Source organism: Furipterus horrens, unplaced genomic scaffold (genome assembly GCF_987537825.1).
Source record: "Furipterus horrens unplaced genomic scaffold, mFurHor1.1.pri manual_scaffold_6, whole genome shotgun sequence".
In the NCBI taxonomy this organism is placed as follows: Eukaryota; Metazoa; Chordata; class Mammalia; order Chiroptera; family Furipteridae; genus Furipterus; species Furipterus horrens.
This window is the reverse complement of record NW_028327176.1, coordinates 171423797-171442285: the sequence shown is the minus strand read 5'-3', so window position 1 is coordinate 171442285 and position 18489 is coordinate 171423797. Positions and strand designations below refer to the sequence as shown.

The following is an 18489-nucleotide window of genomic DNA, read 5'->3' as shown; positions in this document are numbered from 1 at the left end:
CCTCTGAGGCTAGTTCAGGATATCCTGGCATTTCCGAGAGAGACTTTTTGCGTCCTCCTGTTGTCGCGTGCGCCCCGGACTTTGCCTACGCCAGGTCTTCTTAGGAGGGGGTTTCGGCGGATAACCGTGCCCCAGTGCCGCGCTTGGGCTGAGGTCCGGGAGTGACTGCGAGATCAGTTTTGTCTTGCCTCCAGCTTCCCAGCAGCGCCCTCCTCTGGGTCGGGCCTGACTCTCAGTGCCGCGACGAGTGGGCGGCGAGAAGCCCGTGGCAGACAAGGCGGGCAGCTGCAAACGGGTGGCTGCAAGAAGAGCCGAGACTCCAGCGGTGAGGCTAGTGGTGGGACTAAGCGGCAGCAGCAATCAGAAGAAAAAGGGGGCCAGAAAACTAGGAGGATATGGAGTAGATGAAGAGGCGCAGTCGCTGAATAGGGAGGCGGATCTGTTCCAGGACGCACGCAGCCCTGTGAGCCTGACTGCTCGTAAGGTGCTGGCCAGGTAGCTCCCCACCCAGAGGGCGCTCTTCCTGGCCCCTCCCAAAGTGCCCGGCGCGGAAGGAGCTGGGGACGCGCGGCGGCAGTCGGGGAGGCACCTTGCCCCGGCAGGCCAGGAAGCTCCTCACCCCGGCAGTGGAGGACGCTCGTCACCAGGAGCACGGCACCCTTGAGCTGCACTGCCGCACAGGTTGGCGAGTCGACTTGCCCGCCGGACAAGGAAAGGACGCTCTCTCCGGCTCAACCCGCTTCTCCACCCCTCGTACTTTACTCCCCACAGCAGACGAGCAGCGCGGCCACGGAGGCGCCGAGGAGGGGCGAGACGCCGCTGGGCAGCGGCGGCCCTTTGGGGGAAAGGGCACCCGAGAGGAGGCGTCGGCGCGGCGCGGAAGGCGCGACGCGCGATGGCAGCTGCTTAGCCCGGCGCGCGCGGAGCAGCCCCGAGCTGTGGCTGCCCAGACGGGGCGGCTGGGCAGGGGACGCCGCCGCCGCTGCAACCCGCCCGGGAAAGATGAGCACGGAGGCTGTCGAGGGCATCACTTTCTCGGTGCCACCCTTAGCCCCGTCAGGCCTCTGTGCCTTCCCCGAAGGCAGCAGCTGCCGGAGGGGAGGAGCGGCGACCGAGGGCGAGCAGAGCCAGCTACCACCACCGCCACCGGGTAGCTTCTGGAACGTGGACGATACTGCTGCCCCTGGACCTGGCTGTCCCTCTGCCCCCTCCGGGAGCAGCGCCACCCGTTGCCGGGGCAACTCTGGTGGCGGAGGGGGCCGACGGACCACGGTGGCATATGTGATCAACGAAGAGAGCCAGGGGCAGCTGGTGGTGGCCGAGAGCGAGGCCCTGCAGAGTCTGCGGGAGGCGTGCGAGACGGTGGGCGCCACACTGGAGACGCTCCATTTTGGTAAACTGGACTTTGGGGAGACCACGGTGTTGGACCGTTTTTACAATGCAGGTGCGTAGGTAACTCCTTCCTCATCCTCCACTGTCAGGGGCCGCTGCCGAGGAGAAAAGATACGTTTTGCGGGGTAGCAGGCGTGCTTCCTACTTAATTACTTATTGCCCCACCATAGGGGCAACGAGCGGCGCTGCGCGACTGCTGCTAGCGCTCGCCACTCCTGGGAAAGAGTGGGGTGCTGGTGCAAGAGCCTGTGTGTATCTGTGCGGGACTGACCGACTCACCCACCTGCCCAGGCTGGAGTCTTGGGGCCGGCGTGGTCCTCATAGAGAACTTCGGTTCGTCAGCAGTGCTCGCTACTTGCCCCGAGCAGCCGTTTTCCATTCAGTGTCTTGGTTTCTCTTACATTAGGTTTGGCCCATACCGTCCTTCTACAAGTATATCTACCTGTGACTGCTTTAGATGACGTTCTCATTTTTTTTTTTCTGTGTAGTTTTGGGAGTACATAAACCATGACTTATGCCACGGATCCAGCCCCGTGCAGAGTCTGTCTACATGACTTTGCATGTCATGTCATGGTCTTCCCAACTCTTTTTATGTTTAATGACTTGAATTTCCCATCTCTTATCAATCTGAACTTTCAAGTACTTACTTCCGAGAGTAATAACCTTGTCATCTACACTAAACTTGTGTTATCTTTTTAGTATTGACGTGAAAGAACCAGGGTGGGTTTTTATTACCCCATATACCACAATGGGCTGGGAAGTAGGTAATTTAACATTGTTTAAAACGCTGATATGCTATCTTAATAACTCAGGCTAAATCGGCCATTAAAGTGATTACTAGCATAGTCCATGAAAAAAATAAGTGTTTTCACCCATCACAGATTTCAATGTTATTGCAGTTCTAGTGACTGAAACAATTAGCTGTATGTTGGCAAATACTAGAAATAATATGTTATTGAAATTAACCTGTAGTACCCTGTGCAAACAATGTTGAGAATATATATTTATTTATTTTTACAAGTATGGACAGAAAATTTGATTTAATGGTTGTTCCAGACAATAAGGTTCTTGCCTTTGTAATCACATAAAAGGTTTTATATTCCAGTTTTGTTTTTAGTCCTGATTCTCTTCAATTTCTTCAAAACACCTGAAGTAGGCTTATGTCAATTTTGGAATTCAGCCAAAGGTGGCTATTTTAAGAACAAGAACTTATGTTAAGGAAGTCAGACTGAATAAAATGGGACTTTCTGGTTCTTTTTTTTTTTTTTTTTTAACAGTCTTGGTTGGTCTTCATAACTGAACTTGAGTATAATATAATGTAACTTGATTCTTTGAGTGGCTTGCTATAAAAATTACATAACCATAACTTTTCTAAAAATTACAGTGCTCATATTGGGATTATAATTTGGAAGAAGTTCCAAAGAATTGAGAGAGATGTGAGGAAAACACCCAACCAAATAGCTTATTTTTACTGTACTGATAGATTGGGTATTATTTATATGGTTCTATTAAAAAATCTTAAACTGTGAGCTAATTTGAAAGTCTTCTAACAAAGCTCACTTACTGCTTATTCCCCAAATACTGTCTCTGGGAAAGGGAGAGAGAAAGATGAAAAGGGACCCATCATTTGAACTGTTATCTCATTGAGTCCTCCTGATAAGTGTGTGAAGGAAGTACCTTCTTGCTGTCCTCCTTATGTGAGAGGACCAAAGGATCCATAACAAGCTCCAAGGTTCAGTAACAACTGGTCAACATCAGATTTCACTCTAAAAGAGCATGTTTTGGCCTGGCTGCCTCCATTTAGCTGAGCTGATTTACTGTCAGAGTCCAGGGAAGCTCTCTATCTTGGAATCCTGTGACCGGGAGCTGGCAGGGGCCTGATGAGCCGTTTAGGTGCCCTGTGGAATAGTGGGGAAGACTCTCTCTAGAAAGATCAGTGTTTGCAGGCCATCTCTGCGCAGGTCCCGGCTTAACCCCTGCCTATATGATTGCCATGAACTTTGAGCCTTCTCATTCAAAAAAAAGATGTGACAGAATGAAGATGGATATCAGTTTGTTCAAACCCTTTGTTTTTCTAAACTGGGGGTTGCTGAGTTGGATGGGAGTCAAACTTCTGTTCTGATTTCTAAGAGACAAATGTCCGTTCTCCACCAGGACTTGGCAGAGTTTTCTGTGTAGATGCCTGATGGTAAATATTTTGGAGTTTGCAGGAGGTCTCTGACAGCTATTCATTCAGCTCTGCAGTTGTTATGCAAGAGCTGCCGTAAACAATACCTAACCGAATGGTTGTGGCTGTAGTCCAGTAAAACTTTATTAATGGACACTGAAATGGGAATTTTAAACATTTCACAAAATATTATTTATTTTTATCCCCCCCCCATCATTAAAAATATATAAACACCATTCTTAGCTTGTAAGCTGTACAAAAACAGGTCTGGCAGGATTTTGGTCCCTGGGATGTGCTGACCTTTGCTCTACATCCACCACCTCCATTTGAAAGCTGAATCATTATGATATAGTGGGAAGAGCACTGCCCTGCAGCTTAGATCTGAGTTTCCATCCTGGCTCTGCTCTGAACCATATAATTATGAGCAAGGCTCTTCATCTCCAAAAGGCTTGTAAAATTGACTAGGGATGGAAGTGGAGGATTGAACTAAATTTCTGATTCCTTCATTGAATCCTGTAAGTTTGCAAAGGCAAGGCAGTGTGGTGTGAGCATTGGAACAAGAGTCCTGGTCCTTGGTTCTTCTCTGATTGGGAGCAAGTCTTTTAAAACCTCAGAAAAGAGTAGAGGGGTAGAATTATTGGTTTCTGAGATTCCCTTCAGCTCTCAAATTCTGTACTTTGAAATTATAACATTATTAATACAAAATGAATTATTTCAGTCCATAGACTTGTATATACCATGTTCCTGGCCCCAAGGAGTTGAGAACTGGTGGGGATGGGAGATTGAAAGCCTGGCTGTAATGGAGCCTCAGAGAAGGTCCATGAAGAATATCTTGGGCTCCCAGAAATTGGATTCTGGAATTAGACTGGTGGGAACAGTGGGTTTGGTGGGTTCAGTGGTCTCAGAGGTGACACCTGAACTGAGATGGAAAGGTAAGCAAGGACAGCTTAATGAAGGCCTCAACATTTAAAAGGAATGTTGGTGTTCAAATAGCTCAACTGAATGGGATGAATAAGAACTTACAGCTTGGTTACATTTTCACAAGCTTCTTCTATCTATGTGTACTGGTGTCTTTTTAAAGAATAGGTTGCAGTTCAAGGTTTTCACTCATGTTCCCTGTGTGATTATTACACTGTAATCTAGTCTGTTTTTTTAACTACATTTGGTATTCTCTCTTTCATTCCTTTGCTGAGAGGAAATAATGTTCTATCAAAGTTTTTATGCAAGTACATTATATTTCTATATTCAAGACTATTACTCAGATTGCAATGCCAAGCTAGCATTTCCAGCTCCCTGCATTATAGGCAGTAACTCTCTATGAAAGCTAAGACATGTCAGTGATACAGATGCTAATGATACAGAGCTATTCTATTCAGGTACACAGACACCGCCCCCCTGCCCCGCCCAACTGGCAAGGTCTCAAGATTTTTTTATTCAACATTAGTTCTTTGAAGTATAGCTAGAATACGCTTTATTATTCCCTCATTTTTCTTATAAGAAAATGAAACCTGAAGTAGTTACATTCACTCATCCAGGTTAAATGATACAGGGTTGCTGCTTGGAACCAGGGGCACATTTTGCCTTAGAAACAGTATTATCCATGGTGGTTAGCTTCTGGGACTAGCCTAGAAGAAGCCATGTTAACTCAGCGTACTTGAAGTGTGAAAGCCATTCACTATTTTAAACATTCAGGGAAATTATGTTACTGAAACCTGACACTGGGACTTGACACCTGTGCTTGTGTTAGAATCAGGAACTTTTGCTTTCATTTACTGTCTGGTAGCATCTTGGCCAGGAAGCTCACTTTTGATTGGTGGAGATGAGATGAGGGGCTGTGGTGAGGTCTGGGGCAGAGGAGGGGTTGGCATAACCTTAGGAATAAAGGCTAGCTTTTTGCATATAGTTAATGTATGGAAAACTCATTATTATTATTTTTCTTATTTCACTACGGATGAGTGAAACTGTCATGTCAATCAGTAGAGCAGTGTTGGAGAACCTCTGATGTAAACCACTTCATCCCCTTCCCACCTTCCAGTCACTGCTTCTTCAGGGAAGAAACAAGCCTTAGCACAGTTATCAAAAGAGCAAATGTGGACTAACGCATAAGGGAGAAGTATGGTTAGGAAGGGATTAAAAAAAAAATCCCAGTGGTGCCCTGCACATGGTTTTTCTCTGGTCTTTTGACTGTCTGCTGGCAGGCCATTGCCCACCCTCTGGGAACTCAAAGCATTGTGCTTCCTTTTGCTTTCTTGAAGGCAAAATTATAATTTGCCAAAAAGAGTTTTACTAGAAAATTGGAATAAAGCGAAACTAAAAGAAAAACTCCAAAGGACAAAAGTAACTTTGTTTCTAGAATATCCATTTCTTACCCTAAATAGTCAATTGCTAATGCTTCCTAGGCTCCTGGGATCCTGGTTTCTTCCCTCAACTTGGCCACCGGCGGTCTGTTTAAGACATTTATCAGCTGGTAGTTCAAGTTGGTTCTACTTGCAGGTGAAGCCTAATTATAAGTGCACAGTGTGGCCTTGTATTACCTGTGGCCTTGGCTGGTGCCAGCCTTTTGGGAGTTCTCTGCTACAGGTCAGTTCCTGTCTCGTGGCTACAGGGACTGTCCCCTGCTTCCTGTTTTGGAGGCCTGGTTAGAGGCCCATTCAGTTCCTGTTTCTGGTTTACAGGATAAAGTTGGTTCACAGCTTTTTTGTGGAGCAATGAGAGACTGACAAGCACAAAGCCCAGTGAGTGTGCAGGGCTCCATCAACAGCTTCCAGCTGTTGGCCTTCTAAGTAAGTTGCCCAAGGTAGTCTTCAGACACTGTTCCATTCCACATGAGGCAAGGTGAGAGTTGAGAATGTGGTAAGTGAAGTGGGAGTAGACAGTTGTAGGAATCCACAGCCATGTGGATATCAGGAAGAAATCAGAAACCCACAGCGTTAGGAAGGGTATGTATAATTTTTGTTCGTTTTTTTTAAAAATTGTTCTAAGTGCCTTTATCTTTTATTTTCTTGATTTATGAAGTTGCTCTGACATAAATTTAGCAAGTGACCTTAAGTTAATGGGGTAAGCTGAACATTTGTGGAATCAAGTTGGTTAACTAAGTTCTTTCTTCTTAAAATCTTCTTCCAAACAGCCTTGGCATCCCATAATTTGGATATTGGAAATTGGGGAAAGTGTCTGTATTTACGAAAGGCACTATTTTCAGGGAACAAAATTAGTTTTGTGAAAAATAGGAAAGCAAAACAAAATTATAAATTACTTAAAAATCCACTGTTTATTCTAATACATTGGTTTCTTTAGTTGCTTTAATAAACTGGCTTTTCTCTCTGGCTGGAGATATTGACTAAACATGTTGATCAAAATATGTGCCAAATTATTAGAGAGGTAGTGAGGGTATGAGACAAAGCTGATTTTTACAGATTTGTCTAATAATTCAAAAAAAAATTTAAGTGAGTATTACATCTATGTGAGTTTTATTTTGTACTGTATTTTTTTTCTAAAGAAAACATAAAAAACTAAGAGATGCATAGCTCAGGCTACATTTTGGTAATTTTCTTAGGGGAGGCAGGGGGGAGGAGAGAAAATGTAAATGTTAACAGCATCTCCTACTGAAAAGCATAACAGAGCAGGTATGTGTGACGTAAGTGCCACAGAATTTGTACAGGGTAATAGTAAACATTTCATTACAAGCAAACCTTTTCTGGTATAGTAGGTAATCAACAATGAGGACAACTGCCTTTGGTAAATGATTCATACAGGAAGGAAGTTATAATCCTTTGTACAGCAAGTCTCTAAAAATGGTTGTGACCAATTATATCAATGTTTTCCAACACTTTTAGTCTCTTCTAAGAACTCTTAAGAAACAGAAACATGAGGACAGCTGCCTTAGTGAATGTCATGCCATCTGATCATTGTCTCCAAACCATATAAGACCAAGTATTTGCCTAAGCCAGAGAATTTTCATCCTCCTTGAAAAATCTTGGTTACTGCTATTTCTTAATTAAAAATCACCCAATGAGAATAAATAAACCCAGGGTATTACATGTCCAACACATTCAAGATTTCTAATGTGTTGATTGTGACTTACTGAGGCAGCCAGGACCAGGAGTAGGATTCCTTCTGTCCATGGGCCATGACTTTTACCTTCGACTAGGTATTTCCCAATTTATAGTTTGGTCAAACTGGGGTGCAGGTGGTTTTATGTAGCTACATATATCAGAATGATAATATAAATGTATATTGTTCTATGCAGTACTCTTTTGATCATCTTATTACCTCCATACAACAAGTAGATGTGGCCATGTAATAATTACCTATTTTTTGACAGTTGAGGAAACTCCTCCTTGGAAAGGGTATGTGACTTGGCCAGAATAAATGAAGTGGTTGAGCAGGAGTCCAACTTAGGTCTTCTCGATTCCCAATAATTCATGTGTTTTCTCCACCTTACCACACTTTCTCCTTGCGGTGAAAAAGATTTTAAAGTGCTTATGCTGTTCAAGAGGGTAACATCTTGGTCTACGTACTATTGTTATGAGGAAGAGTCACTGTAATGACTCTTAAGTTTTGGTGCCCTCTTGCTAACAAATTTCAGTGATTTCTTATGAATAATCTTGGAAAATAATCCATCAATAAACTGTCATTTTCCTGACAGTACCAAAGAGGGAGTGTAGAGCCTAGGCTGAGTCTTGGTTGCCAGTTGCGTGTCCTGGAGCTATAAATTGAACTTTCTTTAGGCAAGTCTTCGACTATTTTCTAAGCATGGTAGTAGGATGGACCACCAAGTGAAGACCAAGCCTTTCTCTGGAGTGAGCCAGAGAACTGGGTTGACAACAAAGTCTGGGGACACTTCTTTTCCTTGGTTCCCTGAGAAATTTTGCCTCCTGAGTCTCACTCACTTTCCCACAGTGATAGAGCATATTCCCAGTAATTTAGTTCAATGAGTACTTACTCATTGCCTGTGATGTGCCTCCCACTATGATAGCTGCGTAGAAGAATGACAAAAGAGAAGCAGGCATAAATATATAGGATAGACTTCTGGCCAAAATGGAGGCCTAGATAGACATGCTGCATCTACCTCCACAACTAAGAAGGAATACAACTACCTCAAAACTATAGACAACCAGAAGTTCCAGAAAATCGAGTTGCATGGAAGTCCAACAAACAAAGATATAAAAAAGAAATACTCATCCAGACAGGTAGGAGGGGCGGAGCCGGTGCAGAGAGGTCGTGGTGTGGTGGCAGCAGCAGCGGTGGCAGTGGCAGGGTGGCAGAAAGCACAGTCAAACATTTTAAAAAGTCAAGAGGAACACCTGGGGAGCACTCCCAGCATCAGACCAGAATGCACAGCTCACAGTTCCAGTGCCAGGGAAAATAAAGCCTCATTGCTTCTGACTGTGTATACTAGTAGGTGTTGGGGCTGAGGGAAAAACTGCTGATCTCTCAGAAGAGTGCTCTTGTTTTAGGGCCCCCATGGTCCTAGAATACCTTCAAACTCACCCACTCAGAATGACAGCCAGTGCAACAGCTAGAGAGGCACCAGTCCCATACAGAAGTGGGAGAAGTGCCTGGGAAAGGGACAAGTGCTGAGCAAGTGGCATTGTTCCCTCTGAGACCCCTCCCCCACACACAGCACCACAACGTGGTAAAACAGGTCGTCCTGTACTGACGAATACCTAAGGCTCCACCCCTTACAACATAACAGGTGCAACAGCTCTACCTAAGACACAGAGGCCAACAAACAGGAGCCTGTCAAGATGAGGAGACAGAGAAGTATGGCCCAAAATAGAGAACGAATCAAGGTTCCAGTGGGAAAACTAAGTAATGAGGAAATAGCCAACCTAACAGACAAGAAGATAGCCAACCTAACAGACACAGAGTTCAAAACACTGGTGATAAAGATGCTCACAGACTTGACAGATATGCTTAAGTATGGAAAATGCATAAGGGAAGAAGTGAAGGCTAAGCTAAGTGAAACAAAGGAAAATCCACACAAAACCAATGGTGAAGAGAAGGACACCAGGGTTCAAATCAATGATTTGGAACATAAGGAAGAAAAAAACAGTCAACCAGTACAAAATGAGGAAACAAGAATGGAAAGAAATGAGGAAAGGCTTAGGAACCTCTGGGACAACTTTAAACGTGCCAACATCTGGATTGTAGGGATGCCAGAAGGAGAAGAGGAAGAACAAGAAATTGAAAGCTTATGTGAAAAAATAATGAAGGAAAACGTCCCAAATTTGGTGAAGGAAATAGACATACAAGTCCAGGGAGCACAGAGAGTCCCAAACAAGCTAGACCCAAAGAGGACCACACCAAGACACATCATAATTAAAATACCAAAGTTGAAAGATAAAGAGAGAATCTTAAAAGCAGCAAGAGAAGAGCAGAGGGTTACCTACAAAGGGGTGCATATAAGACTATCAGCTGATTTCTCAAAAGAAACTTTGCAGGCAAGAAGGAACTGGCAAGAAGTATTCAATGTGATGAAAAGCAATGGCCTACAACCAAGACTACTGTATCCAGCAAAGCTATCCTTTAAAATGGAAGGGCAGATAAAGTGCTTCCCAGACAAGGTAAAGCTAAAGGAGTTCATCATCACCAAGCCATTATTATATGAAATGTTAAAGGAACTTATTTAAGAAAAAGATCAACACTATGAACTTTAAAATGACAACAGACTCACAACTATAAACAACTGAATCTAAAAAATAAAAACAAACAAACTAAACAAACAAGAACAGGAACAGAATCATAGGTATGGGTATCATTGGGAAGATTATCAGCTGGGAGGGAGGGGAATGGGGAAATGGTGCAGGGACTAAGAAGGATAATTGGTTGGTACAAAATAGACAGGGGAAGTTAAGAATAATATAGGAAAGGTGAAGCCAAAGAACTTGTATGCAAGACTCATAGACATTGAACTAAGGGGGGTGGGATTGCTGGAGGGAAGAGGGGTACTGGGAAGAGGGGAGAAAAGGGGAAAGAAATTGGGACTACTGTAACAACATAACCAATAAAAAATACTTTAAAAAATCTACAGGATAATAGAGGCTTATAACACATATGTTTCCATGGGAGAAATTGATGCTAAGTAAGAAGTCAGGAAGAACTACCTGTACACCCCCATTTTTTCTCATCCAACTAATTCTTTTTTAAAATAAGTTTATTTTATTTCTTAAAGAGAGGGGAAAGGAGAGAGAAGTAGAGGGAGAGAAACACTGATGTGTGAGAGAAACATTGATTGGTTGCCTCTTGCACACCCCCAGTCAGGGACCTGGCCCGCAACACAGGCATGTGCTCTAACAGGAATAGAACTGGCGACCTTTTGGTTCATAGGACAGCACTCAATCCACTGATCCATACCTGCCAGGGCAAATTCTTTAAAATTTTTAAAAAATTTAAGTTACCAAGCATTTCAGTCATAAAGTACATAAAATAGAATAATGCATGCATTCACCGCCAATGATGCTTGTTTTACTTCTCTCAGAGAAATAAATAATTCTGGACAAAGCTAAAAGCCCCTTTCTACAACATTAACTTTCTTCCTGGGAAACTGTTTCTTCATCAAAAGTGCTAAATTATAATTTCAAAAATCTAAAATCATGGACCTCTACAAATGTAAACAAATGTCAAAAATTCAATTTAATCAACTATTATTTAACCCTTTGAGTGCCATGCATAATTTGAAATTCGGATCAACATGAGAAAAAAATTATATCAATATATAACCCGAGGTACAAAAAAAAGAGAAAAAATATAAAATACGAATAATTCCATTGTTATTCACATTTATAGCCATCAAAATCGAGTTACTGGGAGCAACACTGCCACTTTTGAGAAAATTAGTCCAGCATCGCTCACAGCAATGCTGGCACTCAAAGAGTTAATAAGAAAACTACTAAGATATTAAAAGTGGTTTAAAGGAGAATTTGAGGAGCATATATACACACATACACAATCAGGAATGCTGAAATAAATTTGCTAAGAGATGCAAGACTGACTCATGTCTATAAGGCAATTCTGTAAGTATAGATATTGGAGTCATCTCTTCTACAGGAGGGGTTATGTCTCCACCAGCCAATATTCATTTGCATTGCTATAAGTTTTGCACAACTTAATGTTCACCCCAACAGCATTGTAAAATGGTCATCACCAGGACAATCAAAGGCGCACATCCTTTTAAAATCAGGTAGTTCCCAGAGGATATGCTACACAAAGTCCAGCCCTTCACTGAAAGGATACCCACTACTCTCTTTATCTGTCCTTTGATTCTAAATGATAGCTTTGCTGTGTATAGCAATCTTGGCTGTAGGTCCCTGCTTTTCATGACTTTGGATATTTCTTTGCCATTCCCTTCTAGCCTGCAAAGTTTCTTTTAAGAAATCAGCTGACAGTCTTATGGGAAATCCTCTGCAGATAACCAACTGACTTTCTTTTGCTCTTTTCAAGCTTCTTTCTTTATCTTTAACCTTTAATATTTTAATTATGATGTGTCTTAGAGTACACCTCTTTGTATCCATCTTGTTTGGGACTCTGTGTTCCTGGACTTGCATGTCTATTTCCTTCACCACATGAAGGAAGATTTTTTTCATTATTTTTTCAAATAGATTTTCAATTTCTTTCTCTTTCTCTTCTCCTTATAGCATCTCTGAGATGAGAATGTTGAACTGCTTGAAGTTGTCCCAGAGGCTGCTTCTGCTCTCGTATTTTTTTGGATCCTTTTTTCTTATTGTTCTGATTGGTTATTTTTTGCTTCCTTATGTTCCAAATCATTGATTTGATTCTTGGCTTAATTCACTTTACTGTTGTTTTCCTGTAAATTGCTCTTTATTTGACTTAGTGCATCCTTTGTTTATGATTGGATCTTTTTTATGCTGTTGAGATCCTCTCTAAGTTCCTTGAGCATCCTTATAACCAGTGTTTTGAACTCTGCATCTGATAGATTGCTAATCTCCATTTTGTTTAGTTCTTTTTCTGGAGTTTTGATCTGTTCTTCATTTGGACCATGTTTCTTTGTCTCCTCGTTTTGGCAACGTCCCTGTGTTTGTTTCTATGTATTAGAGTTGCTATGATTCCTGTCTTGGTAGCGTGGCCTAATGTAGTAGGTGTCCTGTAGGGTCCAGTGGCACAGCCTCCCCTATCACCCAAGCTGGGTGCTCAAGGTACGCCCTTTGTGTGGGCTGTGTACACCCTCCTCTAATAGTTGAGACTAGATTGCTGTGAGCAGGTCAATGGGAGGGATTTACCTGTGTTAGTCAGCTGCAAGGGCTGGCTGTGACCACTGACCACCAATCTCCGCCCCTGTGGAGAATCAGTAGTGTGGGGGTAGGATGGTGGTGCTCTGATGGGGTCTGTAGCTCCCCACTGGGTGCGCAGGCTCTGGGGTTTACTGGAAAGTGCAGGCCAAAGTCAGCCCCAACCTGTGTTGTGCTGAGGTCCACCCTATATGAGCTACAAAGCAATCTGAGATGGCTGCTACTTGTGCTGGGCTTGGAGACTCCTAGGAAAAACCAAGCTGTGAATCTAGGCTGGCTGCTGCTAGGGCCTGGCATGAGGCCACTTAGCAAGAGGTATGGGGGCTGGGGGCTCTCTGAGGCCAGCTGTTGCTTGTTTGAGAGGATTTGAAAAGTTGTAAAGCATGAACGAAGGCCAGCCATTCATATGGAAGAGGAGCTTGGGCGAGCCTGTAAGTTGGGTGGGACAGAGTCTCTGAGGATCTCCAGGGATGGGCAGTGTTATGTAGGTTGATGGAGTCTCAGATATTGCACCCCACCCCCGCCAGCTCCCTGGCTCTGTGTGGAGAGGGGTCAGAAAAGGAACAGTGAGTGGGCTCTGCCTGCCTTTCTGTCCCCCAGCTCTTGCCTTGATGTCAGACAGTTCAGTTTCTCCCTGGTGCCTTTCAATCCGCTATACCAGTGCTGGAGCTCAGATGGAGTGAGTCTGAGTAAGTTCATGTGTGGGTTCTTTAAGAGGAATTGCTTGGGACTCTAGAAGTTTCTTTCACTAACTCAATTCTGGCTGGTTTTTGCAGCCAGAAGTTATGGGGACTTATCTTCCTGGCACTGGAACCCTGGACTGGGGGGCATGATATGGGGATGGAATTCCTCAGTCCTGATATTCCTCCTGAATTTTTATCCATCGCACATGGATGTGAGACCATTGCATTCCGCATCTCCGCCCCTCCTCCCAGTCTGCATGGATGGGGGTTCTTTAATTCTGTAGTTATCAGACTTCCATTCAACTCGAATTCTGATGGTTCTGAGTGATGGTTGTTCTATATTTTAGTTGTAATTTTAATGTGGTTGTATGAGGAGGTAAGCTGTGTTCACCTATGCCACCATCTTGACTGGAAGTTCTTGTAATTTCATCTTAGTATTCTTTAGGTCTATAGTCCATAATTGTGTTGCTTGCTTGTTGCTGATGCTTGGACTGTATGGTCCTTGGTTGACAGCAAACAGTCAGCATGAATGCCAGGTTACTGAATGTCTGGACCAGAATGAGAATGGTAAGCAAACAAACAAAATTCCATTTAGATAATGAAATCTGGATGGCAGATATGCATTGGATAAATCGTAGATGCATAATCATATCTGTATTACAGTATACATAAAAAATGAAGTTGAAATGTGGGCTACCTTCAGAGGTTCTAAGCAACGCTTGAATTATACCTCTTACTATTTCTAATTATTTTGAGTCATATATATATGGGATGTACATTTAACGTTTTGTCTTGGGAAACTAGCTTTGGTTGACTTCAGCAAAAATTCATAAATTCATAACCTGGACAGTAAGCTTTTAGTTTTTCAAAATTAACTTCTGGTAATTTTCCCAGAGATGTATACTGGCCCAGTGTTTACTATTTATATATTATCAGAGGAATAAAAGATTTGTACACAATTAGACAATCTAGAGGGGCATGGAATCTAGCTTTAAAACTTAATATATCTCTTAGTGTGTGTGTATATGTCTTACTAGTTGCAAAGCACAGCTGGGGTATAAGTTGCTTAGCATGACTTAGTGAAATTAGAGAACAATGTTGTAGCTTGCATGTGCGTTATGACAAGAATGGTTGGCTTGACTTTTCTTGCCAAGCAACTTAGTGCTGTCAATATTTTATGTGCTTAAATTACACTTGGCGAGTGGTAAATCTGAAATAAAATTGGAAAGGAAATCTTAGCCTAGACTCAACAGAGTCCTAGACTTTCCTTTCTTTATAAAATCACTAATGTAGAAAATTCATTTAATCATTAAATATAACACATGACTGGGGTACCGAAGTACTGATCCTGCTGTCATTTAATCATTAAATATAACACATGACTGGGGTACCGAAGTACTGATCCTGCTGTGTTTATTAGAATGAATATTGACCTGCAGGTCTGCATTCTTTGTTTCCAAAGTCTGAAATTTGTTTCCAAAGTCTGAAATTAAGAGTTGTCAGCATTATGAAATCTTTGCACAGTCAGTTGTGCTTTTGACGTAACAATTATGTTCCAGGAGTATTTTGTCAGTGTTTACTAGACCAGTTAGCATATATTCAAATGAGTGGCATACCTGTGTCATAGAGGTTACTTTTCATTAATTTATGTCACACCAAGGTATAGGTAAAATAATTCATTCTTATCATGAATATAGTACGAGGTCGCTCCAGAAAATGTCCAATCATTGTTAATATAACAAGAATGGTTTACGTGACATCAATGTAACCTGGCAGCCAAGGAGACTGAAATGTGCATGTGTGAACAATGACAACTTCACTGTACTGGTCAGTGGGGGTGTGGTAGATGCCGTTGAGTGAACATATGTACTGTGTGGCCACCACAGTCAAAATAACTGAGTGAGCAACAAATCTGCATCAAATTTTGTATTAAGCTTGAACATTTCCTCCGTGGAAACTGTTCAGATGATTCAGAAGGCCACAGCTACGGGCACAACATACCTGCTTATGCATCATGTCTTGTGCATTGTTTTTTGGTAAAACATCAAATCACCCCCTACGGCCCAGATTTGGCACTTAATTTGGTGTTTCCCCAAATTAAAAGCACCTTTGAAAGGGAAGAGATTTCAGACTGTCAATGAGATTCAGGAAAATACAACGGGGCAGCTGATTGGAGAACTGTGTGAGGTCCCAAGGTGCCTACTTTGAAGGGGACTAAGGTGTCATTGTGCTATGTACAATGTTTCTTGTATCCTCATCAGTAAATGACTCTCATATTACATGGCTGGTTACCTTCTGGATAGATCTCGTATGTTTACAAAGTTCACTGTTTAAGGTTTTTTGTTTTTTTTTTTTAAGAAATGAATTAGATGTAAAGATATATTAATTAAGAAGGCAAATTGTAGGAGCATTTAAAAGCTGCTAATGTATATAAGTATTCGTTAGTATTCATTTATAACAAGTTAGGGCATGGCTTGCCTGGATTTATGGGATGTTTAGAAGTTCAGACAGAATCCTCTGTTCTTGATTCTTTATTTAATGCAACAGAATGCAGACAAAAGGCCAAAAACTCCCAGCAAGAATTTGTAGGTGACAGAGCTTAAGTAACCTTCATGGAGTTTATGATTACATTTATAACTCTCATTACCTGTGGCTCATCTGATGTCCATTTATGAAATCTTAGAACAGGTAACACCTTGATATCCTAAGAATGACACTCTTCTTCTGCAGCTGGATCTCCTTACAATTGGAAACAAAGTTAAGATATTGCTGTATCCCCCTGGTTTGTCTCCAGCATTAAGACACATTTTTACTGCTTGGTTAAATGTAGATAAGTAATGGAAAAGCACTGCCTCACAATTTTCAAACTTCATGGGGCTCAGGACTCTGCATTCAGTTGTATTAAAGAAGCAGGTTTCATCTTGTTAAACATATAGTGAACATTCTTCCTGATGGATAATCTCTTGATTATCCAGGATTGTAGCTGCTTCTCATTACCTATTTTCATTCATTTTGAATTTTGAATAGCCCAAGAAGGGCCAGACTCCATCCTCAAGTGGTCCCAGAAGCAAGTGAGCTGTTCACACAAAAGCTGTTGCCCTGTATTGTGAATTGGGAATTTTGAAGCAAAACTGCACAATGGCATTTGTGTTACTGTTTCTTAATTTTCCCAGACCACTGCTGTTTAATAGGTTTGTGCTTTTTTTTTTTTTTTGAAAATATCATTAGACATATTGGACTAATTTTGCAGGGGCAGATGTGAAGCAACCAGGATTTTTGTTTTCAAATTCTCTTTCTTGAGGTTTGTTCTTTTTGATTTATTTATCAAGACAGTAAGAGCACATTACCTAAACAGAGTTCTGTGACAAAGCGCAAGCCACAGTTAATTCGAGATTTTCTGAGAGCATTAAAGGAGAAAAGGTCTATGATTTCATGACGGATGACTGGCAAGTGCACTTGTCCACACCGCACTGAGTGTTCAGCAGTTTTTGACCAAAAACGACCCCTGTGCCTCACCCTCCCTAGTCACCTGATCTTATCCCGAGTGACTTTTTTTTTTGTTTCCCCTGATGAAAAAAGTCCTCAAAGGGAAACATTTTGCTGATGTGGAAGAGGTGAAGCAAAAAACGTCAGAAGCGCTAAAAGGCATCAAAACTGACGAGTTCAAAAACTGTTTTGAGCAGTGGAAAAAAGTCTTGATAGGTGTGTTGCATCAGATGGAGAGTAATTTAAAGGTGACTGAAGTTTACACATTTAAGAATAAATAAACAATTTATTATAAATAAATTCCATTTGTTCCCCCCCTTGTACTATGCAAAAAGGGGAGATTGCTGTCTTTTTAAAAGCTATGCAAATTAACTAGCACCCAAGACTCCCTACCCCATCTCAGCCTTGGCAATGAACAGAATTTGTCATGTTTATCCTCTGGCTGTGCAAAGAGCAAGGCAGTGAGGGAGCAGGGCCACAGAGAAGACTGGGTTGTAGCAATGGTCATTGACCAAGAGACCTCTGGAGGCTGGGAGAAGGGAAGGAGGAATGGCCTCCCCGATGGCCAAATGCAGATATGAGCCCATGGTTCATGGACAGGTTTAATCTGCAGGCAACCTGCCTATCCACAGAGGGGTTTACAGCCACATGAAAGTTTCCAGAGAGATAAGGACAGAGTACAAGAGATTCTCTCTCTCGTACAATTTTCCTTGGTGCGTCCCCCTGTTTCATTCTACTAAGCTTTAGAAACTCAGCTGGAAGTTTGCCTTTCTCTTTGCGCTTTTCCTGCTCTAAGCCTCCCTCCCGCCATATCCTCACACACCTTCTGTCTTGTATCTGGTGTTATCCATGGATGGCTGAACCATGAGACGCATGAGCCCAACTCTCCCTGATGTTTGCCCACAGAACACCTGAGAGTCATGTGCAAACATTGGCAGACAGTTCTTGGCTGGGTATCCTATCAACTGTACTATTTATACTTGGAAAAAGCATTGGTTCTACTCAGTGAACCAAATGTTCCCAGCTTTAACCAGAGTCAGGAGCACTGTTGTTCTCTTCGCTCAGCCCCAGACCTACCCTCTTCCCTATTTACTATTGTCACTTCCGACTTCTCTCTGCCTGGGCCATTGGTATTGATTTGCTTCACTGAGTTTTGTCCCTTACTCCAAACTGACAGTGTTTTCATCTGCTAAAAGTAGAACCAAAAAGTGACATGCATGACTTTTTGTAGGTCACGGAATTTAAATTGGGAGAGGCTGAAGAGTTCATTTTTAAATGATTGGTTCATTTTTACTAACATTTTGTCGGTGAACAAACACTATAGTAGCATTTACTTTTTGATGAAAGTGCCGCTGGCTGAGCAAGTCTTCCCCAAATGCATTCCTTGCATCTGCCTTGGTGCTCAGGACGGCCCTTTGGGGCTCAGCCTTCTTAACTTCCTTCTCCATCACTTCTCCTTGGAATGCAGAGCTGCTAAGATATGGTTTTCTAATCTATGCAGTTTCTTGCGTAG

General features: G+C 42.4%; 1 protein-coding gene across 1 annotated transcript in view; it reads left to right on the top strand.

The window, feature by feature from the left end:
- Window positions 1-987: 987 nt before the first annotated feature.
- MAP3K5 (mitogen-activated protein kinase kinase kinase 5) overlaps window positions 988-18489 on the top strand; it is a 170207-nt gene continuing 152705 nt past the window's right edge. The window contains exon 1 of the mRNA XM_090279899.1: window positions 988-1444. Within this exon, the coding sequence (XP_090136025.1) occupies window positions 1003-1444 (442 nt within the window). The 5' untranslated portion in view covers window positions 988-1002. The remainder of the gene's footprint in view (window positions 1445-18489) is intronic.